Raw genomic sequence first — 26,799 nt, 5'->3', positions numbered from 1 at the left:
TTTTTTCAGGCAACACAGGATGCCTTAGTCTCCCTTTCTCATCCTCCTTTGCAGTTAGGTAGCCTTGCAGTGAGATCAGTGGAATGTGTCTGTGGAAATGATGTATGCAACCTCCATGACTGCCTTAAAATGGCCCATATGACTTCCAGGATTATCTTCTCTTTCATTTAGATGGTTGAAGTAGAGGAAGAATGTCAAAGTCACTGCTTAAAGAAAAACTGCCCAGGAGTCAAGCAACACATATGGGTTTGCGGTGAGTAAGAAATAAACCTTTATTGTCTTGAACCACTGACATTTCTTGCTGCAGAAGCTACCATTAATTACCGACTAATATATTTAGTAAATGAATTTGCTGGAGAAGTGGGCATTTTATTCATACTTTAATTATAATAGCATGGGGTTATACATTTCTTAGAATTTTGTCTTTATGGTATTTTCCTTTTTTTAAAGTACCTTTTTCATTCCCAATTTTGCCTGTATTTTCATCTTTTACTTTGCTAAAGTTGAGTTAACTTTATTATTTGTTTTACTACCTTTTAGTATGAGTCTAGTACGACCTATACTCTTTCTCCTCCCTCCCTCCCTTCCTACCTATTTAACGATATTTCCTTCGTAGCAGAATATTTGGCTAATATTTTTAAACATTCTGTATAACCTTAAGAAAATGTGTGTACTGTTTATAATATTTGCAGATTTCAAGAGTGACTTAGCAATTCCTTCTAGTTAAGAATATTATTCAACTGGTTATATACTTTCCATTTCACTTGGTGTATCAGTATCTTTCCAAATTCCAACTCGTGTTTGCTTTTAGTCCTTACTCTTGGCTCTTGTATTTATTCAAATAATATTTTTTAATTGAGATATATTTGACAGATAACATCATGTAAGTTTAAGGTGTACAACATATTGTTTTGATACATCCATATATTGCAGCACGATTGTCATTGTAACATTAGTTAGTACCTCTACCATATAATTATCGATTCTTCTTGTCATGGGAATAAATAAGATCTAGTCTCTCAACAAGTGTGATGTTTATAATATTGTCTATAATCATTATACTGTGCATTAAATCTGCAGGGTTTATTTACCTATTAGTTTTAAGTTTTAGTTTTAAGTTTATTTACCTATTAGTTTAAGTACCTATTAGTTTAAGTTTTAAGTTTCTCCTATTCCCCCTTTCTCCAGCTCCTGTTAAGCATTTTGCTCTATATTTTTATGAGTTTAGCTTGTATTAGATTCTGCATCAAGTATAATTGGTATCATACAGTATTTGTTTTTCGCTGACTTATCTCACTTAGCATAATGTCCTCAAGGTACATCCATGTTGTTGCAAATGGCAGGAATTCCTTCTCACTCATGGTTGAATCATACTCCATTGCGTGTGTGTTGAGGGGTGTCATATGGTAGTCCTATATTGAACATTTGAAAAACTTGCACATTGTTTTCCATAGTGGCTGTACTAATTACAGTCCCACCAATAATTCACAAGGATTCCCTTTTCTCCACATCCTTGCCAACACTTATCGCTTGTCTTATTGAGGATAGCCATTCTAAGCTGTGTGTGGTTGTTACCTCATTGTGGTTTTGATTTATACTTCACTGATGATTAGTAATACTGAACACATTTTTATATATCTCTTGGCTGTTTGGACGTCTCATTGGAAAAATGTTTAGTTTTCTGTGTATTTTTTAATTGGATTTTTTTTCTTTTTTATTTAGTTGTACAAATATTTTACATATTTTGGATGTTAACCCCTTATCTGATATATGATTTGCAAATACTTTCTCCCATTCAGTAGGTTGGCTTTTTCATTTTGTTTTTGTTGTTCATGATGATGATGATGGTGATGGTGATGATGATTTGCAGTGCAGAGTCTTTTACAGTTGATACAGTCCTATTTGTTGATTTTTACTTTTGTTGATTTCTGTTTTGGAGTCATATCCAAAAAATCAGTCTTGAGACCAGTTTCAAGGAACTTCTTCCTATGTTTTCTTCTAGGAATTTTATGGTATCAGGTTTATGCTTTGGTCTTTGATCCATTGCAAATTAATTTTTCTAAGTGGTGTAATATATGGGTGTGATGTCATTTTTCTGTATGGGTTTCTCCTATTTTTTCAACAACCATGTTTAAGAGACAATTTTTTCTATATTGGATGTTCTTGGCTTTCTTGTCAATTATTAGTTGATCATACATGTACAACTCTAACTCTCTATTCTGTTCCATTGATCGACGTGATGATTTTTACACTACCATAGTGTTTTAATTGCTATCCCCTGGTAGTACAGTTTGAAATCAGGAAGTATGATGCTTTTAGCTTTATTCTTCTTTCTCATAATTGCTTTGGCTAAATCCAAAGTTAGTGGAAGGAAAGAACCAAAGATCAGAGTGGAAATAAATGAAATAGAGACTAGAAGAAAAATAGTTTATTCAAATTGAGTGTATTATTCTTTCATGAACAAACAACAATAAAAATAACCAGTTTCTTTAGTGACATTTGACTCAAAAATAAATTTAAAAGTAATATAAATTAATAATCTCTGCATGTGTGATCTCTGACATGCTGGCTAAGCTTACAATAAGAGCTGCAGTAATAGCAATGATCTAATTATGTGCCTAGGCTTTTCTACATTGCAAAGGAGGGGTCCGCAGAAGAGGAACAGCGGAAATACGTGAAGAAATTATGAACTCCAATAATAAACTTTCCTGACATTTGAAGATTTTCCAAAATAATGAAAGTGTGTTTAAGGAAGCCATTAACATGTATGTTGCTTAGAATTGATTAATGACTGAGAACAAAACTATTTGCAGATATAAGAGTAAAAGCATTTTACCAAAATTCAAGCATTTTTCAAGAACATTAGTCCTAAAATTGAAACACTAGTATAACTTGATTTTTCTTTTAGTGGAGATGTCATATCTAGGGTATTTATTGTGATTCAAGCAGAAATAGATGGTTAGAAAGAAGGATCTTATAAAATTTTCCCCAAATGTGTTTACTTTCTAAAATATTTTAAAATGTTTTCTTAATCCCTTGTCCCCATTCCCATTATGGACCTCAGTCCCATGGATTGCAACTGTCTCATGATATTTGTTTTTTGTTTTTTGTTTTTTTTTTAACGTGTGCTATTTTAAAATATGTATTTTTCATGAACTGTATTTTTTGATTAATACAAATAACAAGCTCTTGATTTTGTCATTTCATACTTTCAAAAAACCATAATGTGTTTTAAGCTCTATCCCTGTGCTGCATGTTCATATAATTAGTCTCACATATTTAGGCCTGTGTGAGCACTTCTTTGGAATATAAAGCCTATAGAGTGGGACCAGTGAGTGCTGCCATATTGCTTTTCCAAGTGGCTGTACCAGTTCACACACCACTAGCATTTTGGGGAGGTGAATTTCTCAATAAATTTTCAAAATGTTTAAATGCTTAAGAGTTTGAAGTTTTATATAGGTTTCAGTCAGTTTGGGCATTTTATACGTTTTTCTAGGAATTTATTCATTTCATCTATCCATTAGATTATTGTTATTCCCTTTATTATTACTATATTTCCAGTGTATCCTATTTGCCCTTCTCATTCTGTGTTCCACACAGTAATATTTTCTCTCTTGTTTTTCTTGGTTAGTCTTGTCAAAGATTTATCTATCTTACAAATCTTCTCAGAAAAATAGATTTTGATTTTGTTAAACTATATGGATTTTCTTTTGTGGGAGAACTCCAAGGTCTCATTTATTTTAACCTTAATTTTAAAGATTTTATTTATTTATTTGACAGAGAGATCACAAGCAGAGAGGCAGGCAGAGAGAGAGGAGGAAGCAGGCTCCCCGCTGAGCAGAGAGCCTGACGCGGGGCTCGATCCCAGGACTCTGAGATCATGACCTGAGCCGAAGGCAGTGGCCTAACCCACTGAGCCACCCAGGCGCCCCTTAACCTTAATTTTAGTATTTACTTTTTTGTTGTATCTTTGGAATATTCTCCTCTTTGTATTCCAACATCTTGAGTTGGATACTTATATTTTCAATCATTTCATATTTTTAAAATAAAAGCATATAAGGTGATAGAATTTCTCTTACATAGTGCTTTCACACACTCTGACACTTTTTTTTTTAAAGATTTTATTTATTTATTTGACAGAGATCACAAGTAGGCAGAGAGGCAGGCAGAGAGAGAGAGAGAGAGAGAGGGAAGCAGGCTCCCTGCTGAGCAGAGAGCCCGATGTGGGGCTTGATCCCAGGACCCTGAGATCATGACCTGAGCTGAAGGCAGCAGCTTAACCCACTGAGCCACCCAGGCGCCCCACACTCTGACACATTTTTAATTTAATTCAGCTTCAAATATTTCTTCTTATTTCTTTCATAATCCAGAGGTTATTTGATGATACACTAGTTTTCAAACATACAATTTTTAGCTCTCCTTTTGTTACTAATTTATATCTTTATTTTTATGGTTAATGAACACAGTCAGTGTGTTATTGATCCTTTGGAAGGAATTGAATTTGCTTTTGTAACCTATTAGCTATTTTACCAAATGTTCTGCTCCTGCTGAAGAGCAATTGATATTTCCCACTTGTAAGATATAGAATTCTCCCTATATATTTAATAGCAAAGACTCATTAATTGTTGAGCTCATTGATGTCTAAGACTATTTTGGAGGGCCTTATGAATTTCCGAGATGTTATTATACTAAGTTCTCAAACTGTACTGTCTGTTTTCTCTTTTTTTCTTGATTTGTATGTTGTTGCTTAAATATATTTTGATATGTTGACTGTTCATGATAGTTATATCATTGTCTCTTTTTGTTCTTAGATATTTTCTTTTGCCTTTAATTTAAAATTGGAATTGGACTGAGTTTAAATCTTGATTTCCTAAATAACTTCATGACATAGGACAATTTATTTAATCTATCTAAGCCACAATTTTCTTTTCTTTACAATTATTATTATAATAACAACCTCATAATGATATTGCGAAGATTAAATAAACTGATGCACTTCAAGCATTTAGAATAGTGGCTGGCATATTCTAACACAACTAATAGCAATGATTAGTTATTAAGTATTGAGGCCATAAAGCCCAAAAGAAAATTGAATGAAATAGTGAACCACTTGTGGGAGAAATGTTAACACAGCAAATATAAGTATTTGATTAAATAGGATTGTAATGATAGGTATAAAAATATTTTGATCTTGAAAATATTCATGTTTTAAATAACAGGATTAATTACCCCAGGGGGGAAAAAAAAAAGCAGTCTAAGAAAGGTCAGTAAACTGAAAAAAAAAACAAATCAAACCAACCAAGGAGCAAAAAAAAAAAAATCCCCAAGAAATAAATGTGTTAAATTTTTTGAATAGTAGGTATAAGATAAAAATATTTTTGTGTATATAAAAATAATGAATATAAATGAATGTTTGTGAAGAAAACTATAAATTAATCACTAGTGGAACTTTAAATGGCGTATTTTTCTTGCAAATTATTGTAGAAGATAAACTCTAGAAAAACATAGTCAAGGCCTCCCTGCGTGTTAAAGAAGGGAGAAATGAGCCACAGGCAGAGTCTTTGGCACTAAAGAGACACTGTCACCATGGGCACTGCCTCACTAGAAAATATCTGGCTGTCAGAGGTTTATCTCTGAACTCTCAAAAGAAGTAACACTGGAGGGACACAGTTTGCTTAAGTTGCAATTTTTAGGCCCTGGGAGTTTAGAAGGGTGGGGGACAGAGAGACTTGGTCATGACAGGTCGCTCATGCAGCCAACCTGCCTCCACCTGGTTTAACAGTGCTTTCATGGCACTGGGTGGTCCTTGCCAGTTTCTAAGGTGAAGATCATAATTACATTGACCTAGGGTAGAAGCCACTGATACTGCTAAACATCCTAAAATGCACAGGACAACTCTCTACAACTAAGGATTATCCTGCTCCTAATGTAATATTTTTTCCTCACTATTCTCTTTCTTGCCATCATAATTACAATGTGTGCTGTTTATTGTATCTCATGAATATTTATTTTGGTTTTGGCTCATAACGTTCATATTTACACTGTCCTCTTGGATCTTGTTTAATGACATTGATGAAGCATTGTGCAAAATATTATGTTGATTCTTGAATCAAATTTTTGACTTTTTTGTCAGTTTGATGAGTGAGAAATATTTTGCATTCCTATTATTTGTACTGAGAGCAAGCATTTCTAAATCTATTTCTCGTCATTGGTGGTTTTTCTTCTATTGATTGCTCATTGATAATCTCCCCCATTTTTCTATTGGAATTTTAAATGATTTGTATAAATTTGTGCCAAAATGTAGTTGAATCCCTTATTGATTAATCATATGAAAATAGATATTTTCTGTATGACTATTCATTGAACTTTTTTTCCTTCCATCATAAGAAAGTTTTAGCATTTAATATGTTCAAATTCATTAAGCATTTTTCTTTTATGCTAATTCCTGCTAAAGAAATTGTTTCTAATTCTCATTTTGTGAAGATCCTGTTTTCTTCTAAAATATCACTATTTGACTTTAATTATTAGATGTGAAATCCATCTCAATTTCATTTTGTTTTTGTTGTGTTGTGCATTGAGATTTGGTTGTATCTATTTCTATATGACATAGAATATACATGTTTATTAAATGTATAGTATAAAAATGTATATTAAAATATCTGCATTTATTAAAAGTCCCACATGGTACCAAATTCTCACATATCCATAGATATATTTCTAAAGAACCTATTTTATTTCACTTTTTCCATGTAAACTCTACACTATTGTATTTATTACAGCCTTATGACAAACCTTGATAATTGGAAGAGATGTGCAACTGGTGGAATGCTTGATCATTTTTCAAATTTGCTTTGGCTATTGCACATTTATTAATTTTTATATGAGCTTATAGTATATTATCAAGAAAATACGTTGAGTTTTTCATTGGACGGTAATGAAACTTTTAGATTAATCTGGAGAAAATTGCCATCATTATATCAAGCTTTGTCATCTATAAAGAAAACTTGGTTTTTCTTTTTTGTGTTATCTTTTGTACTCTTGAATAGAGTTTTAGAATTTGCTTAAAAATTTGTATGCCTTGTTAGATTTCTTCCTTGGTTTCTTAAAATTTTCTTGCTAATATGAATAAGACATTTTTTCCTTTAATGTATTATCTAACTGGTTATGAACATGTCCATCCATCTTTATATGAGTGTAAGCAAATAAGAATGTGTATGAATCTGGCCAAATCATTTAAATTCTTCAAAGCTCAGTTTCCTCATATATAAAACTGAGATTAAACACATGTTTTACAGAATGAGTCTTTAGAATTTATCTATTAATATTTTTAAACTTTTCTTCATACGCTACAATTTTTTTTTTTAGTACAGATAATACAAATTGTTATATTAGTTTCAGGTATACAACATAATGATTCAGTAACTTTGTATGTTATGCTACACTGACCACAGTGTAGCTGCCATTTGTCACCAAAGCTATTCTAATACCATTGACTATATTCCCTGTGCTGTACCTTTTATTCCCATGACTTATTCATTCCATAACTGGAAACCTGTGTCTCTGGCTCCCCTTCACCCATTTTCCCCATTCCCTCATCCCTCTTCCCTCATCCCTCTTCCCTCTGACAACCCTCTGTTTGTTCTCTCCATTTATATGTCTGAATCTACTTTTTGTTTATTCATTTGTTTTGTATTTTAGATTCCATACATTGAGGTAGACAAGACCATACAGTTTCATCTATCTGACATGTTTCACTGACCATAATACACTCTAGGTCTATCTGTGTTGTCACAAATGGCAAGGTATCATTCTTTTTTATGGTTGAATATTGTGTGTGTGTGTGTGTGTGTGTGTGTGTGTGTGTGTGTATACACCACATCTTCTTTATCCATTTATCTATCAATGGACACTGGGCTGCTTCGATATCTTGGCTATTGTAAGTAATGTTGCAATAAACATAGGGATGAATGTATCTTTTTAAATTAGTGTTTTCATTTTCTTTGGGTAAATACCTGACAGAAGAATAAAGACAGAGGTATCCAAATTCCAGATTTTAAGATATACTACAAAGCTGTAGTAATCAAAATGATATGGCACTGGGACAAAAATAGACTCATAGATCAATGGAAAAAATAGAGGGTCCAGAGACAAACCCATGCATGTCAATTAATCTCTGACAAAGCAGGCAAGAATATGCATTAGGGAAAAGACAGTATTTTCAAATGGTGCTGGAAAAACTGTATAGCTGCATACAAAAAGAAGGAAACTAGACAGCTTTCTTATACCACACACACACACACACACACACACACACACACAAACCCAAAATGAATTAAAGACCTGTGAGACTTGAAACAATAAAACTCTTGGAATGTAGGTAGTAATTCCTCTGACATTAGCCATAGCAACATTTTTCAGATATGGCTCTGAGATAAGGGAAACAAAAGCAAAAAAGATAAATAGAGGGAGAAGGAGTCTCTGAGATCCTGCACCACTGGAGTGCAAAATCCTCCCATGCTGGGGACCAGGCACAGACTTACAGACCAGTAGGGCAAGGGATAGGACTTTAGGGCAGTCCCCCAGTCTGAAACCTGGAGCTGTGGGGACACATGTACAAACTGAGGGCAGCTGGTGGTTTTAGAAGCACAAAGGGCAGAAATGTGCCTAGACCAGGAAGCAAGTGCTGGGAGTACTGCTGTGGGGTGCACATCCCAGGATGCTGCAGATTTTAGCAGCACAGATTGAAACAGAGACTATGTGGCCTGGAGAGTTCACTGGAGAGCAGACTGCTATCTCTCTGTTCTGAGTCAGAAGTTTGCATATAGTCACTCTGCTCTCACTCTCAGAAGAGACACAGAAATCAGTCAGAAAACAAAAGCCCCCCCCCCCAAAAAATGGTTTTCACTGAGGCCATCCTCCCCACAAGGGGCAGGGTCACTCTGCACAAACAGGGTTGCCTGAGTAACAGCATGGCAGGCCCCTCCCCTAGAAGACAGGCTAGAAGAACAAGTAGCTGACAACCCTAAGGTCCCTATAAAATGGTGCATCTTGCTTGGGTTGATGTCAGTAATTTGGACTCTGCACATTCCCTCAACCACCTCCCAACAGAATGACTAAGAGGAACACCCAACACAGGAAAAATTCAGAGACTCTGACCTTTGCCACAGAACTAATGGATATGAATAAAAGCAAAATTGAGAAACTAGGGAAAATGAGGCAGAAGAACAAATTAGTGATCAAGAAGACAAATTGATAGAAAAGAAGGTACAGGAAGAGGCCTGGAACAAAAAGCTTAAAATCTATGAGAACAGAGAGATAAATGACACTATGAAACATTTCAATGTCAAAATTATTGGGATTCCTGAGGGGGTGGAGAGAGAGAACTAGAAGGTATATTTGAGCAAATCATAGCTGAGAACTTCCCTAATCTGGGGAATGGAACAAACATTTGTATCCTAGAGTCAGAGAGGACCCCTCCCAAGATCAAGGGGAATAGATCAACTTCCAGGCATGTAATAGTAAAACTTGCAGATCTTAGAACAAAGGACACCATCTTATGGGCAGTTAGGGGCAAAAGATTTCTTATGTACAGAGGGGGGAACATCAGAATAACATCAGATCTGTCTACAAAGACCTGGAAAATCAGAAAGGGCTGGCAAGACATATTCAGGGTACTAAATGAGAAGAACATGCAGCCAAGAACACTTTATCCAGCAAGGCTGTCATTAGAAGGGGTGGAGAGATAAAAAGCTTCCAAGACCAGCAAAAACTGAAAGAATAGGTGATCACCCAGCTGGCCCTGCAAGAAATATTTACAGGGGATTCTATAAAAGGAGAAAGACCAAGAATGATATAGAACTGAGATTTACAAAGAAAATCTATAGAAACAAGGACTTCATAGGCAACATGATGACAATGAAATCGTATCTTTCAATAATCACTCTCAGTGTGAATGGCCTAAATGCTCCCATAAAATGGCACAGAGCTCCAGGTTGGATAAAGAGACAAGACCCATCCATATGCTGCCTACAAGAGACCGATTTTTAACCTAAAGATACATCCAGACTGAAAGTGAAGGGATGGAGAACAGTCTTTCTTGCCAATGGACCTCAAAAGAAAGCTGGGATAGCAATTCTCATATCAGACAAATTAGATTTTAAGCTAAAGACTATAATTGGAGATACAGAAGGACACAATATCATGCTTAAAGGGTCTATCCAACAATTGTAAGGGTCTGTCTAATAATTGTAAATATCTATTCCCCCAAGAGCAGCCAACTACATAAGCCAACTGTTAACCAAAATAAAGAGACATATTAATAATAATACATTAATAGTAGTAGACTTCAACACTCCACTCTCAGCAATGGATCATCTAAGCAGAAAAAGAAAAAAGAAACAAGAGCTTTGAATGACACACTGATCCAGATGGACCTCATAGATATATGTAGAACATTCCACCCTGAAACAACTGGAAAGTCATTCCTCTCAAGCATACATGGAACTTTCTCCAGAATAGGCTGCACATTGGGTCACAAATCAGGTCTCAACTGATTCCAAAAGATTGAGATTATTCCCTGCATAGTCTCAGACCACAATGCTTTGAAACTGGAATTTAATCACAGGAAAAATTTAAAAGAAATTTGAACACTTGGAAACTAAAGATCATCCTGCTCAAGAATGTTTGGGTCAACCAGAAAATCAAATAAAAGAACTTAAACATCTCATGGAAACCAATGAGAATGAAAACCCATTGGTCCAAAACCTATGGGATACAGCAAAGGTGGTCCTAAGGGGGAAATACATAGCATCCAAGGCTCACTCAAAAAAAACAGAAAAATTATGAATACATAAATTATCGCTACACCTCAAAGAACTGGAGAATCAACAACAAATTAAATCTAACCCACGCATAAGAAGGGAAATAATTAAGATTAGAGTAGAGATCAATGAATTAGAAACCAGATATACAGTAGAACACATCGATGAAACTAGAAGATGGTTCTTTGAAAGAAATAAGATCAGTAAACAACTGGCCAGATTTATCCAAAAGAAAAGGGAAATTACCCAAATTAATAAAATTATGAATGAAGGGGGGGAATCATGACACCAAGGAAATAGAAGAAAATCATCAGAAATTATTATCAACAGCTATACGCAGTAAGTTAAGCAACCTAGAAGGAATGGATGCATCCCTGGAAACCTATAAACTACCAAGACTGAAACAGGAAGAAACTGACAACATGAATAGACCAATAACCAGTAACAGGATTGAACCAATGATCAAAAACTTCTGAAAAAAACAAGAGTATAGAACCTGATGGATTCCCTGGGGGAATCCTACCAAACATTCAAGGAAGAAATAGTACCTGTTCTCCTGAAGCTGTTTCAAAAAGTAGAAAGAGAAGGAAAACATCCAGAATCTTTTTTGTGAGACCTGCATTACCTTCATCCCAAAACCAGGCAAAGACCCCTTCAAAAAGGAGAATTTCAGACCAATATCCCTGATGAATACGGATGCCAAAATTCTCAACAAGATCCTAGCTAATAGGATCCAACAATATTAAGAGGATTATCCACCATGACCAGGTGGGATTTATCCCTGGGATGCAAGGGTGATTCAACATTCGCAAATCAATCAATGCGTTAGAACAAATCAATAAGAGAAGAGAGAAGAACCATATGGGCCTTTCAATTGATGCAGGAAAAAGCATTTGACAAAATATAACATCCTTTCCATATTAAAACTCTTCAGAATATAGGGATAGAGAGAACATCCCTTAATTTCATAAAATCTGTCTCTGAAAAACCCACTGCAAATACCATTCTCAATGGGGAAAAACTGACAACCTTCCCATTGAGATCAGGAACACAACAAGGATATCTACTCTCATCACTGTTGTTCAACATAGTACTAGAAGTCCTAGCAACAGCAATCAAAAAGAAAAGGTACTCAAATTGGCAAAGAAGAAGTCAAACTAACTCTCTTTTCACAGATGACATAATATGTTATGTGGAAAACCCAAAAGACTCCACCCCCAAATCACTAGAACCCATACAGCAATTCAGTAATGTGGCAGGATAAAAAATCAATGCACAGAAATTAGTTGCTTTCTTCTATACTAACAATGTAACAGTAGAACAAGAAATTAGAGAATCAATTCCATTTACAATAACACCAAAAACCACAAGATGCCTTGGAATAAACCTAACCAAAGAGGTAAAGGATATATTCTCTGGGAACTACAGAACACTCATGAAAAAATATCAAAGAAGACACAAAAAGATGGAAAAACATTGCATGGATCAGAAGAATAAACATTGTTAAAATGTCTACACTGCCAGGGCATTCTATATTTTCAATGCCATCCTGATCAAAATACTAAGGGCATTTTAAAAAATGCTGGAACAAATGATCTTAAAATTTGTATGAAGCCAGAAAAGACCCTGAATCACCAAGGAAATGCTGAGAAAGAAAAACAAAGCTGGAACCATCACATTGCCTGATTTCAAGCTATATTACAAAGCTGTGATCACCAAGGCAACATGGTACTGGCACAAAAACAGACATATAGACCAGGGGAACAGAATAGAGAGACCAGATATGAACCCTCAACTCTATGGTCAACTAATCTTTGACAAAGCAGGGAAAAATATCCAATGGAAAAAAGAGAGTCTCTTCAATAAATGGTGCTGGGAAAATTGGACAGCTATGTACAGAAGAATGAAACTGGACCATTCTCTTACACTATAAACAAAATTTCAAAATGGATGAAAGACCTCAACATGAGAAAGGAATCCACTAAAATCCTCGAGGAGAACATAGGCAGTAACCTCTTTGACATCAGCCACAGCAACTTCTTTCAAGAAAGGTCTCCAAAAGGAAACAAAAATGAAAATGAACTTTTGGGACTTCATCAAGATAAAAAGCTTCTGTACAGCAAAGAAAACAGTCAACAAAACAAAGGCAACCCATGGAATGGGAGGAGATATTTGCAAATGCACTACAGACAAAGAGCTGATAGTCAAGATCTATAAAGAACATATGAAACTCAACACCCACAAAACAAATAAGTCAAAAAATGGGCAGAAGACATGAACAGGCACTTCTCCAAAGAAGACACACAAATAGCTAATAGATACATGAAAAAATGTTCATCATCACTAGCCATCAGGGAAAGTCAAATCAAAACCACATTGAGACCTTACACCAGTTAGAATGGCAAAACAAATTGACAAGGCAAGAAACAACAAATGTTGGGGAGGCTGTGAAGAAAGAGGTACCCTCTTACACTGTTAGTGGGAATTCAAATTAGTATGGCCACTTAGGAAAACAGTGTGAGGTTCCTCAAAAAATTAAAAATAGATCTACCCTATGACCCAGCAATTGCACTACTGGGTATTTACAGATACAGATCCAAAGATACAGATGTGGTGAAAAGAAGGGTCATCTGTATCCCAATGTTCATAGCAGCAATGGACACAGTTGCCAAACTGTGGAAAGAACCAAGCTGCGCTTCAACAGATGAATGGATAAAGAAGATATGGTCCATACATATAATGGATTATTATGCCTCCATCAGAAAGGAGGAATACACAACTTTTGTATCAACATGGGTGGGACTGGAAGAGATTATGCTAAGTGAAGTAAGTCCAAGCAGACTTATCATAAGGTTTCACTCATTTGTGGAATATACAGAAAAGCATGGAGGACATTAGGAGAAGGAAGGGAAAAATGAAGGGGGGGAAGCTGGAGAGAGAGACAAACCAGGAGAGACTATGGACACTGAGAAACAAACTGAGGGTTTTAGAGGGGGAGAGGTTGGAGGGATTGGTGAGCCTGGTAATGGATATAAGGGAGGGCATATATTTCATGGAGCAAAGGGTGTTATAAATAAGCAATGAATCATGGAACACCACACCAAAAGCTAATGATGTACTGTATGGTGACTAACATAATAAAAAATGATAAAATAAGTTTCTTAAAAAAAGAAAATTTGTGTCATTGGTACTTAAATTTTAAAAGACAAAGGATATCAAATCAATAATTGAAGGTCCCACTTTAATGAATTAGAAGTAGAAAAGACCTCACCAAGCAGATGTAAGAAAATAATGACCAGAAGATGTTGAAATTCAAAGCAGAAAAAAAAGGAAAATCAGTGGAATCACAGCTGGTTCTTTTAAAAGATGAATGAAATAAGTTAAGTCCTTATATTGAACAAGAAATAAAGAATCAAGATACTAACATATCAATATAAAAATTAAGAGGGAAAATCAGTATAGATCCTATAGGTGAAAAGGATAATTAAAGAGTACTACAGAAACTTGATATTCATAAATTTGATCAAGTAAGTGAAAGGGAGCAGTTCCTTAAAAGAGACACAAATAAATTTAAACTCAAGGAGAAATAGATACCTTTAATAGTTTTATATTCATTAAGGTAGTTGAATTTGATGTTTCAAACCTCTCAATAAAGAAGAAATCTAGGTCCACATATTTTCAGTGTTGAATTTTACCAAATTTTAAGGGAACATTTAAATCATTTCCATATAATCTCTTCCAGAAAGTAGAAATAGGGGAAACAATTCCCAGTTCATTTTAGGAGAATATCGTGATGACAAAATAAGACATAAACATAACAAGAAAAGGTAACTAGGGGTCAATATAGTTCCTGAATATAGGTGCAAAAATATTCACCAAACGCGATTCTATGAATCTGTCAAAACACGAATGTATAGCCAAAGAGTATATGCAATTTAAAATATATATGATGTGTTAAATAGATAACTAACCATCACTTTATTTTCCTATGTATATAAACCTTCATAAATATACTTACTATTTCCGGGGCGCCTGGGTGGTTCAGTGGGTTGAGCCGCTGCCTTTGGCTCAGGTCATGATCTCAGGGTCCTGGGATCAAGTCCCGCATCCAGCTCTCTGCTCAGCGGGGAGCCTGCTTCCCTCTCTCTCTCTCTCTCTGCCTGCCTCTCCATCTACTTGTGATCTCTCTCTGTCAAATAAATAAATAAAATCTAAAAAAAAAAAAAAAAGTCCATGAGCCAAGACTCTTAATCTCAAAAAAAATATATATATACTTACTATTTCCAAGAAGTTATTCATTGAAATATGACCTATTTTTATATATTATTAAGGAAACATCAAACTATAATGTACCAATGTTTATAAAATGTATCCTGATTTCAAAGCTGTCATAATGTGAAAAAATAATTTAGAATATATCTAATGTGATATTCATAAATTGGAATTTATCCTCCCTTAAGTGATATATTCTAGTTTTGGATTTAAAACAAAACAAAACAAAACAAAAAACAACAACAAAACACCAGAAGTGTCAAGCAGAGAGATCAGCAGCCTCTGGAGGGCTAAAGTTCAGGAGCAAGAGCCAGCTATTTCAAAGGACTGGAGAGAATATACACACAAGGTACTGCCAGGAAAGGCAGTCTCCTCCTCCCTGTGTGTCCCAGAATTCTGCATATTGTAATGTGGGAATCAGACATCCATCCACAGATAGTTTCTGACTCCTGTATAAATGATTATTTAAGTATAAAGATTTGAAACTATTACTTCATGAAAAAGGTCATGTAGCATACCTTTATATAAGTTAGAGAAATTAAAAGGAGACCATAAAGCTCACTCCAAACATTTTTTTTTAAGCCAAGTGAAAAACATGAGGCTAGAATTGTCACCTGTAAATGTGCCTCGTTTAAGGGAAATTCAATATATAAATTATCCTAGAAATAGAGGGACATCTGATTATTTAAATGATCATTCTTCAGAGTTCCCTTAAATAGTAAGTGCTCCACTATGGTTTTCAGTACTTCATTTTGCTGGAATTTGATTTTCACGGGTTTAAGAACTTTTTTTTTTTTAAAGATTTAATTTATTTATTTGACAGAGGTCACAAGTAGGCAGAGAGGCAGGCAGAGAGAGAGAGTGAAGGGAAGCAGGCTCCCTGCTGAGCAGAGAGCCCGATGCGGGGCTCGATCCCAGGACCCCAAGACCATGACCTGAGCTGAAGGCAGAGGCTTAACCCACTGAGCCACCCAGGCGCCCCTCTTTAAGAACTTCTAATGTGAGGTTTATCTGTAGATGAATAACAGAGCTTTATCTTTGTGTATCTTACCTAGAATAAGATAAATTACCACACACTGTAATAGATCCTTACATTTGACAGTGATCACTGTGAACCTCAAGTGATTACTACTTTGGGAGAAAACAACAAAGCCTACAGAATTTAGAACCATTTCTAAATTATTACCTGTGTTTTGTGATATTAATAAATAGACTCAATTCACAATGCCACCATTAGCATTTGATATATATTGTATACAGCTGTATATAAAAAAGACAATGTCTACATTCAATTAAATACTGGGAAAAAAATACTTAGCTCAAAATTTTTTTAAGTGATCCATGAGAACCCAAACTGCCATTTCTTTGAGTGTGTCATGCTTTATGACAACGTGCTCCTTAAAGAGGTCAAGTTCATGTTCTGTAAAATCATTGTAAGATGAGGGGCGCCTGGGTGGCTCAGTGGGTTAAAGCCTCTGCTTTCGGCTCGGGTCATGATCCCGGGGTCCTGGGATCGAGCCCCACGTTGGGCTCTCTGCTCAGCAGGGAGCCTGCTTCCTCCTCTCTCTCTGCCTGCCTCTCTGCCTACTTGTGATCTGTCTGTCAAATAAATAAAATCTTAAAAAAAAAAACATTGTAAGATGAATCTAGAATTAATCATGCAATCAAATAATAAAATCTTCTGTAACATAAGTTTTTATTTAAGAATGTTGCTTGTTCATATATTAAATGTTGAGTTTTCCTCTTGGGGCTTAACAGTATTCAGAGACCTACAGGTGGATATCTTAGTTCTTCCTTATGTTCAGTGTCATTATCTATAATGGGGAGCTGTTTCCATGAACACAACACCTGGAAAATTTTTCTCAAAAAAAATTTTAAAGATTTGATTTATTTGACAGAGAGATCACAAGTAGGCAGAGACAGGCAGAGAAAGGGGGCAAAGCAGGCTCCCTGCTGAGCAGAGAGCCTGATGCAGGGCTCGATCCCTGGACCCTGAGATCATGACCTGAGCCGAAGGCAGAGGCTTAACCCACTGAGCCACGCAGGCACCCAAATTTTCTCAAATTTTAATGCGACATTAGAACCAAAAAATGTGAAAAGTGTTCTAGCCAGTAAAAAGAGTCTGGGGTTTTTATTTTTAAGGAAAGAATTATGCTGCATAAATGAAATAAAAAGGCAGAAAATACAATAGCATTGCATGTGTTCAATATACATCCATTTATTAATGCATATGCCAGAGGACAGCACTGTACTATGCATTTGGAGAAGTCATCAACAAAGCAATTGCCTAACAATTTAACATGAATTAGTGGATCTCACTGGTCTGTTGTTTACACACCCAGGAGCAAAATGTTCTGAGAGTCATGATACCAGTCATTTCTGTCCTTACCATAGCAGACCAGCTTGTTCACAAAACATAATCATTGTAACAGGTTCTTGTTTCTGCATGTGTATGTTGTCCACTAACAGTTATGACCAGAAGTTACAATTACAAGGAACTGTTCTACAGCCAAGTATTTAGATACAGACTCTAAAAAGGCAAACCATAAAAAGACAGAAAATGCAAATATTCATAAACTATTTCATATTCAAAATCCAACCTAGTTATATTTTAATGTACCAAGCTGTATTGAGTTGTTTTCCTATTGTATCTGATGCATTCTGGGCTTGTAAATAACATAAATTATAAAATTATAAGCAGTTTCTTCAGACCTTATTTTACATTTTTTACTAAATAGATGAAGACGTGTCTTTTTGCTCCAGTGCAATATATAGGAATGCTGCATTCAGTATAAATTGTTGAATATTTTTTTTAAAGAAAACATGTAACTTGATTAGAGTGCTAAGTAAATAAGGAGATAGTCATAACTGTCAGAGGCAAAACACTAACAGTATAGTTACTTATTATAGATAATTTGAAGAAACAAACCTTCCACTGCATCTCTAAACCCTTAATCCTATGACTTTGTAAAGAATGACATTTGGTAAAGCCAAGACATAATGCTAGATGGTAAATGTATCAACTTACCTTTTTTTTTTTTTTAAACAAACGTGATGTGACCTTGGCAGTTTAAAAGAACAAAGTTTTGTCAATATATCAAACATTGTTAACAAACTATTTAGCATTGCTTTGTATAAGTCTGCTTTAATAGCTTTTCTTCACAGTGATATTTCAGAAAGGTTGGAAACTTGTCGGCATAAAATATTTCCCACCTTTTCTATTTTAATTTGTATGCAAAAATCATCACAATAGATCTGCAACTATAAAATTACAAACACTTTCTAGAAGTGACTGTATTTCTAGTTATGATAGAAAAAGTTAACTTGTATGACATCTACAATGAGGTAAGTCTAAATAAAACAAATTACGGTAACAAATGCTTTCTGATCTATGGGAAATATAAGTGAATTTAACAAAAGACAATGGACAAATTGAAAAAATGAGGGTTTTTTTGTTTGTTTTGGGTTTTTTAGTATGTTTAAAGGATGAGAAATTGGTAATGAAATGAAACATTTTAAAAGATATTCTGGATTTTCACTTAACATCGTAATTTTGGCACTTCATGGAACATTTATTTTCCAAAGACCAGAACTGGTATAAAAGTTCAGTAGGTTTTCCACATACTTTGTAGACATTGTACTTGAGTACTGGCAAACACTGAAACGTAGTGAGCTAAACATTCCCATGTATTTGCACATGCATGCAGTAGTCAGAGTTTGTAGTTTCTCAAAGATGTTATCTTGCAGTTTTGTTTCAAGCACTCTCTTCAGCTGATCTGGTTTCAGATTTCAGTCTTACAAATTCTTTAGCCACATCATCGCTGGTCCTCTGAGAGAGTATTCTAAGGATAGTCAAACCAGTTTCATCCATAGAGACATTTTTCAGAAGGGGATACCATGCCCCATAGCTTCCCTTTTCTGTTATGTTCTGTAGTTGAATTACCGTCATTCCGATAATTCGATCTTCTCTGGCAAAGCAGTAATCTTTAACTGACAGATGAAGTTCGTAGGCCCCTGGCCGGTTTTCATTACCCAGAATGCTGTTGTGAATTAAAAATAAGAATTTTGAGCAAAAACTTGACTTCACCTAGGGCTCCATCTGGTTCTAAAATACTGTTAAAATTAAGTTTTCTCCATTCCTCAGCCATTTATTTGGCAAAATGCAGTATCATGTATTTATTTTTTTGTTAGCATATAATGTATTATTTGTTTCAGGGGTACAGGTCTGTGAATCATCAGTCTTACACGATTCACAGCACTCATCATAGCACATACCCTCCCCAGTGTCCATCACCCAGTCACCCTATCCCTCCCCTCCCACCCCCAAGCAACCCTCATTTGTTTCCTGAGATTCAGAGTCTCTTACGGTTTGTCTCCCTCCCCTGATTATCATGTACTTTAACTCTGATGTGAGTATCATTTCCATTTTAGATTGTCTTTACATAGATATTACTTAGCAATCTAAATTAAGTACTTTTTGCCTATATAGAAATAGGAAATCAATCTGAATATGCTTTGCTGTCTTGATATTAAGCATATTAATAGATAATAGATAAATATTAGATACTTATTAGATAGCTTAGACAGATAAGATAGATATTTATTAGATATTTAATAGATAAATATTAGATAATAGATAAAGATTAATAGATAATTTAATAATAATTAAAATATGTTATACTTAATTCTCGGAGGTGTGGTCTTCTCACTGATATAGGAGTAGGATGGGGTGGGGAAGGGTCGTGGAGGGTAGACCAAGGAAAGCGGTAGTTCTTGCCAGAAGCTCTATGCCTTTTCATAGAACTTGTCAGAATAGAAGTTCTGTTCTCTTTTCTTTACCTCGGACTCCTGGCCATGCTATTATATCTAGGAGGCTTTTCTCAGGGGAATACACAACCTAGACTATCAAGCTACCACAGACAACAAGACTATTCACAAGATGCCAAATTAGATCCAAATCTCCAGAGTAAATCAGTTCCAGCAGAGCGTGGTGCTTCCGTGCTAGTTCTTTCTGATGGCAACAGTTAGACACCTGTCAAGTGTGGGGCTGCGGATGGCCTAGACTAATAACAACTTAGCAGTGCAGAACTGAGCTTAATGAAGAAGGCTGAGAGGTAATACACTGAGAATAATCCTCCCCTGCCCCTTATTTTACTGCATCCTCAGATCTCCTTCACTTTTTTTTTTAATTTATTTCAGCATAACAGTATTCATTGTTTTTGCACCACACCCAGTGCTCCATGCAATCCGTGCCCTCTCTAATACCCACCACCTGGTTCCCCCAACCTCCCACCCCCCGCCGCTTCAAACCCCTCAGATTGTTTTTCAGAGTCCATAGTCTCTCATGGTTCACCTTCCCTTCCAATTTCCCCCAACTCCCTTCTCCTCTCTAACTCCCCTTGTCCTCCATGCTATTTGTTATGCTCCACAAATAAGTGAAACCATATGATAATTGACTCTCTCTCCTTCACTTCTAATGAAGGCACATCTGTTCCTCAGCAGTAGGAGGTTCCAAATCCCTTCCTTTTCTAAGTGACTTTCTTAGATCAAATATTTTGCAGAGACCAACTTTTGTTTCTGGGCAATGCTGATAATTGAAGTATGTACTTATTTTAGAGTACATAGAGTACCTGAAATAATGTGAAAGAAAATGGAGGCCTGATGGGTAAGAAATAGAAGAGCAAAATCTGATGGGAGCCAGATCTTCTTATGAATTAAAATGCACCAAAAGGCTGCCTTTCCCCGGAATTATGCATGGTTTTACGACCTCACAGTGTTATATCTGAATTTTGCGTGGTTCAAGTAATTCCTAGAAACTTGTAGAAGACATTTTAATTGGGTCAATTTGTGTGTGTGTGTTGTTGTGTGTGTGTGTGGAGAGGAGTACATACATGGAATCTTGTGAGCTGGTTTATTAGCAGAGATTTTGAATATGGTGAATCTACAGCCATTTTAAGAGATGTAGGATGGTTAAGTTCTGATGAGTGGCAACAGAGTTTAATATTCAGAATTTACTGTGCTGAAAAATCTCTGGGAAATTAGGGATGCAAAACAAACAAAGAACCAAGCCAGTGAGAAAGTATTCAGGTAAGCTAAGCATGTGTACACGTGTAAACCCCAAGGGCTTGGTCCTCCTCTCTTCTCTATCCCTGATAGATTCATCTAGATTTATGGAATTATATCTATACACAGCTAATTCTCAAGTTAGATCCAACTATCTATTTGATAGCGCATCTGGAATGTCCCTTAGGCATCTCCAAATCAATCCATTTAAAACAATCTTTGATCTCACCTCTTGTCCCGATTCTCCCACCTCAGGAAATCATTATCTATGCAACTGTTTATGCCCCAAACCTAGAGGTCATCTTTGATTTCACTCAGAGCCAGATAACTTCTATTGCCTCAACCAGATATACTTTCCATCCTTCTCCGTGTACTTTGCAAAAGAATGCTGACCTGTAAGGACTGTATCAATAGTTTCTTCATACTGTGGCTTCCTGTTGGTTTTAACCAAAAGGAAGCTCCTTCAGGATATCAGAAGTAATAAGGGGAGGTCAGAGTCTATTTCCCTGACCCCTCATGTGTGATGCTGCCTCTAGGATACTCCAGGAAAGGCCACTGCTCCTTTTGAGGTGGTTGATGACACATGAAGTCCCCCCTCGACACCCCAGTTTTAGTAACTAATCTTTATCTCCTACATGCACAGTAGGGGAGTAGCCTGACCCCTACTAGACCCAGTTTATATCACTATGGCTTATAGTCCTTCAATTCTCACAGCCTGGTAGATTCCTTTGTAAATAAGGCTGTTTTGATGAAATATCCTAAATTAAGTGTTTTCAGAAGCCTAGCTTATATACTCCTTCTTTCATGGGCTCCTTCCAGTCGACTGCAAGTTCCATTCCAATACATAACCACAATTTTTCCACTTCTTTCCCTCTCTCTACTACTCACTTCCATTTCCCTCCTACCAACTCTACCAACTGTGAGTAAGTATTCTCTCTTGCCTGGACTATTGCAACAGGCTTCCAATTCATCTCTCTATGTTTGCTCTTGTTTTCCTATCATTTTTTTTTATACAGCAAACAAAATAATCATTTAAATATATAAATCAGATCATTCACATTCATATCTGAAAAGTCTTCAAATTGAGGCTTCTCTGAACACCCACTCTAAGCAGCCAATCAACCAACCTATGATTTCAGCCTGTTTTAATTCTCTGTATAGTATTATCCTATGATAAATTTTTGCTTATTTGTGATTTTGATGTTTCTCATCCATGACATTCCTCATTTCCAGAAAGTAACTTCCATGAGAGCAGAGACCTTTTGTTATATATACCAAATTCCTGCAATAGTGCTTAATGCATGGTAGGCACTGGACAGCTACTGGGCAATGGAAGGGAATTAAAAACTTAATTCAGCTGTCTTAATTTGCTGGGATCAGGGATGAGCTGGAATACATCAACCTATAGGTTTTGCTTTCCTTAGCAAAGCCCAGTGCCATTCCCACCCTAATCCCCTCAATAAGTTTAAGCTGTATAATGGCTATTGCCTGGTTGAATAGGTGAGTGGGGTCCCAACTTACAATTGAAAGGTTTCATTGTACTTTGGTGACCATGTGTTGCTTTTTGTCTTCGTGCCTTGTTTTCTCTTCTTGTCCCCAAGGTTAGGTCCCAGTATACAGACTTCCACAAAGGGCCGGAACATTGCAGTGGTCTGCCAGTTTAGGTCATTAATAGCAATCACTAAAAACAACAAAGGAAAGGAATGCAAAGTGTTAGCAAACAAATGTGTGGAATCTTAGTCTCCTCTTCGATCCTTAGAGTTAATTTTTTTTTTAGAATTAATTTCTTTTTAATGATTATGAAGCCATAACTTGCCCTTGATAGTGCCGTAACCCTACTGATAAACATGCATGCACATATACACACCCACACACACACCCACACCCACACCCACACACATAAAGCAATTTACTCTTCTGAATGCACACTTGACTGAGCTTCCAGTTCTAAACTGTGTGGTACTGGTGTAGTGAAAATTTAGCTAAAATTGAAATGACATTTTTTTACTAATGAAAAGTTATTCTTATTTAAGTAAAAATGTGATTTTTTTTTCATATCAAAAGTGAAGATATGTTCATCATGAAACACCTAAAAAATATACAGAAAATAGGGAATAGATGAAAATAAAGTCTGTAATTTTATCAGTAAGGGGCAACGATGTAATATTTTGGTATGTATGCTTTCAATATTTATATGTAGAATGGGATCATTTGTAGTCTTATGAGTAAGCTATATTTTTAAAGTCTATCCTGGATATCTTTCTAATTCATTATATATTTTCAAATTGCAAATATTCAACTATATGGATATTCCATCCTATATTTAACAAATAACTTACTGTTATGGCTGTTTCCTAATTTCAGGCATCATAAATAATTCTTAAATGTACATTCTTATGTGTATACTTTTGTCATCCTTTGAAAAATGTTTAAAAATATATTATAATTAAAATACTTATTGTAGGGGCACCTGGGTGGCTCAGTGGGTTAGGGCCTCTGCCTTCGGCTCAGGTCAAGATCCCAGGGTCCTGGGATCGAGCCCCACATCGAGCTCTCTGCTCGGCAGATAGCCTGCTTCCCTCTCTCTCTCTGCCTTCCTCTCTGCCTGCTTGTGATCTCTGTCTGTCAAATAAATAAATAAAATCTTAAAAAAAAATACTTATTGTAAAAGTTCACAACTCTGGGCATTTGATATGCAGTGTCAAAATATTTTTGAAAAATATTTAAAGACACTGGCAAGTGTAGGCATGTCCATTTACCAACACAGTACATAATCCATTATAGACTATAACTGTGTTACTTTTATAATGCAAGCATACATCAGGCAATGCAAATTTAAAATGTGTCAGAAGGCCATGGTTTTTAATAAGGTGGATATTGTGACTAACTCTATAATAATATAAAACAGAATATGGTTTTATTGAGCAAAATTAACCATTAAATTTCACCTTTGAAATATCTGCAGCATTCAGATTATATTTTTGCAATCTAAAACCAATAGATTGAACTAGTCATTAAAAAGAAAAAAATCAAGTCTGTTGTTGAAAATCACATAGAAAAACAAGTATATAGGTAGATAATGTGAATGTTAAGAACATAGTGACCCAACATATAAGATTTGACAGGTTATGGAGCTGACCATAGCCCTAATGTTCAATGTATATCTTAGCATCAACAAAAGAAAATGTTCAATGTATGCCAGTTTGAAATGTAATCTCCAATGTATTTAAACCATTTAGATACTTCAGATAATATAGGCTAAATATCTGTGCCATTGATTTTTTTCAGTTTTAGATCAAAAGTTCTGGTTTCATGAAAAAATTATGAGCATGCCCTAAAATCATTACATGTTTTTAAAAATAGATCTAAGAAAAAATTACATTTTTTATATTATTGTAAAGGTTAAAGTCTACTAGGCTATTTGGTCCATCTGGACTTGATACATACCTTTTACAGTGATTTTATGCTCTCCAGTTCCTGGGGTAGTGGTGATGTCCACATGAACAGATATCTGACCCACTGAATCTTTGGAAGGGCGACCTGCAAATGAGCAGACATTTACTACCTCAAACTTTCAGGCTACTTTAATAATAGGTACATTTTCTGCATAAGGGACTTTAAAGTGAGTTCATGGAAATGAATGGTTCTTTTGATTAATAGCACATAATAGGTATCGACAAATGTTCACAAAGTTAAATTTGCTCTTCTGGGTTGAAGCTTTGGTATAAACATATGTAGCCCACTGAGCTAAAATTTCATATGATCCTCAGATATTATAAGACACTGTGTTAGTACTCTTATAGTTAGAAGAACTTGCACTTGCCTTACTAGGCCCAATTAAGCTCTCTTCGTTGTTTGTGTGCAAAGGTGTGTTATTGCCTTTCATGCCTAAAAGAGCTTTTCTACAATGTGCGCTACCAAAGCAGTAGGGCCACAAAGATGGCTCTGTAGAGCTTCTACTTTCATGAAGCCCACAGTAGATCAGGAGAGACCAACCTATGAACACATTGCTGCAGTACAGTGTGACAAGTTCTATAATGTATATTTGCAAGGTCTACTGATGGTATAAAAAGGAGTAGTTCATTCTCCCCTAATAAAGTTTACTCAAGAGTTAACAGGCTATATTGGAAAGTTCCTGTGATTTGGGGTCAGATAAATTTAAATTCAAATCATAGTTATACCTCTACTGGTTCCCTGATCAGATTTTACCATATTCTCAAGTTGGTTTTCTTATTTGTAAAATAAGGATAATAACACCAACCTCTTAATATACACACATGTATTAACATCTATGAACATACATATTTTTCCACAAATAGGAGCATATGTTCTAACTATCCTTTACCTTACCTTTATCTTTTCACCTAAAACTTCATAGATTATTCCATTTCAATATGCATAAAGTTATCCCTAGATAGCCTGGAATAGCACAGCGCTAACTACAAAGTAAATGTTCAATGAGTAGTTGCATGAAAATGAATCACTGAAATGTTTACAAATAATTAAAACATGGAAATATTTAAAACATTTAAAATAATGTTTGGCCTTTACTCCATTACGTGAATATACTACAATTTATTAAACCATATTTTGTTTTCCGATCTTTTGCTGTCAGGAACAAATTATAGTAAGTATTTTATTATTCATATTTACAAGTTTATAGTGTAATTTCTATAAGTGAAATTTACTTGTCAGAGTAGGTGAACTCTGATATTGTCCCATAGAGATTTTTTAAAGCAGATTCTTATTTAAATTTTTTTAAATTCCAATGTAATTAACATAGAACATTATATTAGTTTCAGGTATATAATACAGTGCTTCAACAATACTATGACACTACTTAATGCTCATCATAAGTGTACTCTTTATCTCTTTCACCTGTTTCACCCACCCCTCCCCACTATCCATCATTTTGTTCTCTGTAGATAAAAGTTGGTTTTTCAGTTTGTCTTTTTTTTTTTTGTCATTCATTTTGTTTTCTAAATTCCACATTTTTGAGAAAAATCATATGGTGTTTGCCTTTCTCTGACTGACTTATTTCACTTAATATTATACCCTCTAGATCCATCCATGTTCGTGATCCACCACCAGGTTGGTGATATATAGGATAGTTTTATGTTATCCCTAAGTTGGTGATAACCTTATGAAATGAGGTCCTCCTCTTCAAGAATAGAATATAACTTCCTATTATTCAAGTCTTCTTCTGTGTACTTCAATTATGTTTTATAGTTTCACATTTTTCTTTGTGTGAATGGTACATATTTTTAAAGGCTTTTTTAAAAAAAAATTATTTATTTGAAAGAGAGAGAGCACAAACATGAATGGGAGGGGTGGAGGGAGAGAATCTCAAGTAGACTCCTTGCTGGGTGCAGAGCCCAACATGGGGTGCTTAACTGACTGTACCACCCAGATGCCCCAAGATGTTACATATTTTTGAAAGCTTATTCCTAGTTTATCTTATCCTATTTTAAATGGGACCACTTCTTCCATATATTGATAATAAGAAGGCCAGTGATGATTGTGTATTAATTTTTTTATCCATCCATCTGAATTTTTTTTGAGAGAGAATGAGTGAGAGAAAGGGGGGGACAGAGGGAAAAAGAGAAAGAGAATCTTAAGCAGGCTCCATGTGCAGGGCAGAGCC

At 35.4% G+C, this 26,799-nt stretch overlaps 1 protein-coding gene across 2 annotated transcripts in view; it reads right to left on the bottom strand.

Moving 5' to 3' along the window:
- Positions 1–18,846: 18,846 nt before the first annotated feature.
- LOC111153260 (unc-13 homolog C) overlaps positions 18,847–26,799 on the bottom strand; it is a 574,799-nt gene continuing 566,846 nt past the window's right edge. For both annotated transcript variants that reach the window (XM_022512170.1, XM_022512169.1), the window contains 3 exons: positions 24,603–24,695; positions 22,677–22,836; positions 18,847–19,132 (listed from right to left, as the gene is read on the bottom strand). In XM_022512170.1, the coding sequence (XP_022367878.1) occupies positions 18,847–19,132; positions 22,677–22,836; positions 24,603–24,695 (539 nt within the window). The remainder of the gene's footprint in view (positions 19,133–22,676; positions 22,837–24,602; positions 24,696–26,799) is intronic.

Source organism: Enhydra lutris, unplaced genomic scaffold (genome assembly GCF_002288905.1).
Source record: "Enhydra lutris kenyoni isolate GAN:26980312 unplaced genomic scaffold, ASM228890v2 scaffoldscaffold31, whole genome shotgun sequence".
Classification (NCBI taxonomy): domain Eukaryota; kingdom Metazoa; phylum Chordata; class Mammalia; order Carnivora; family Mustelidae; genus Enhydra; species Enhydra lutris.
The sequence above is the reverse complement of the archived record's forward strand: the minus strand, read 5'-3'. Positions and strand labels throughout refer to the sequence as shown.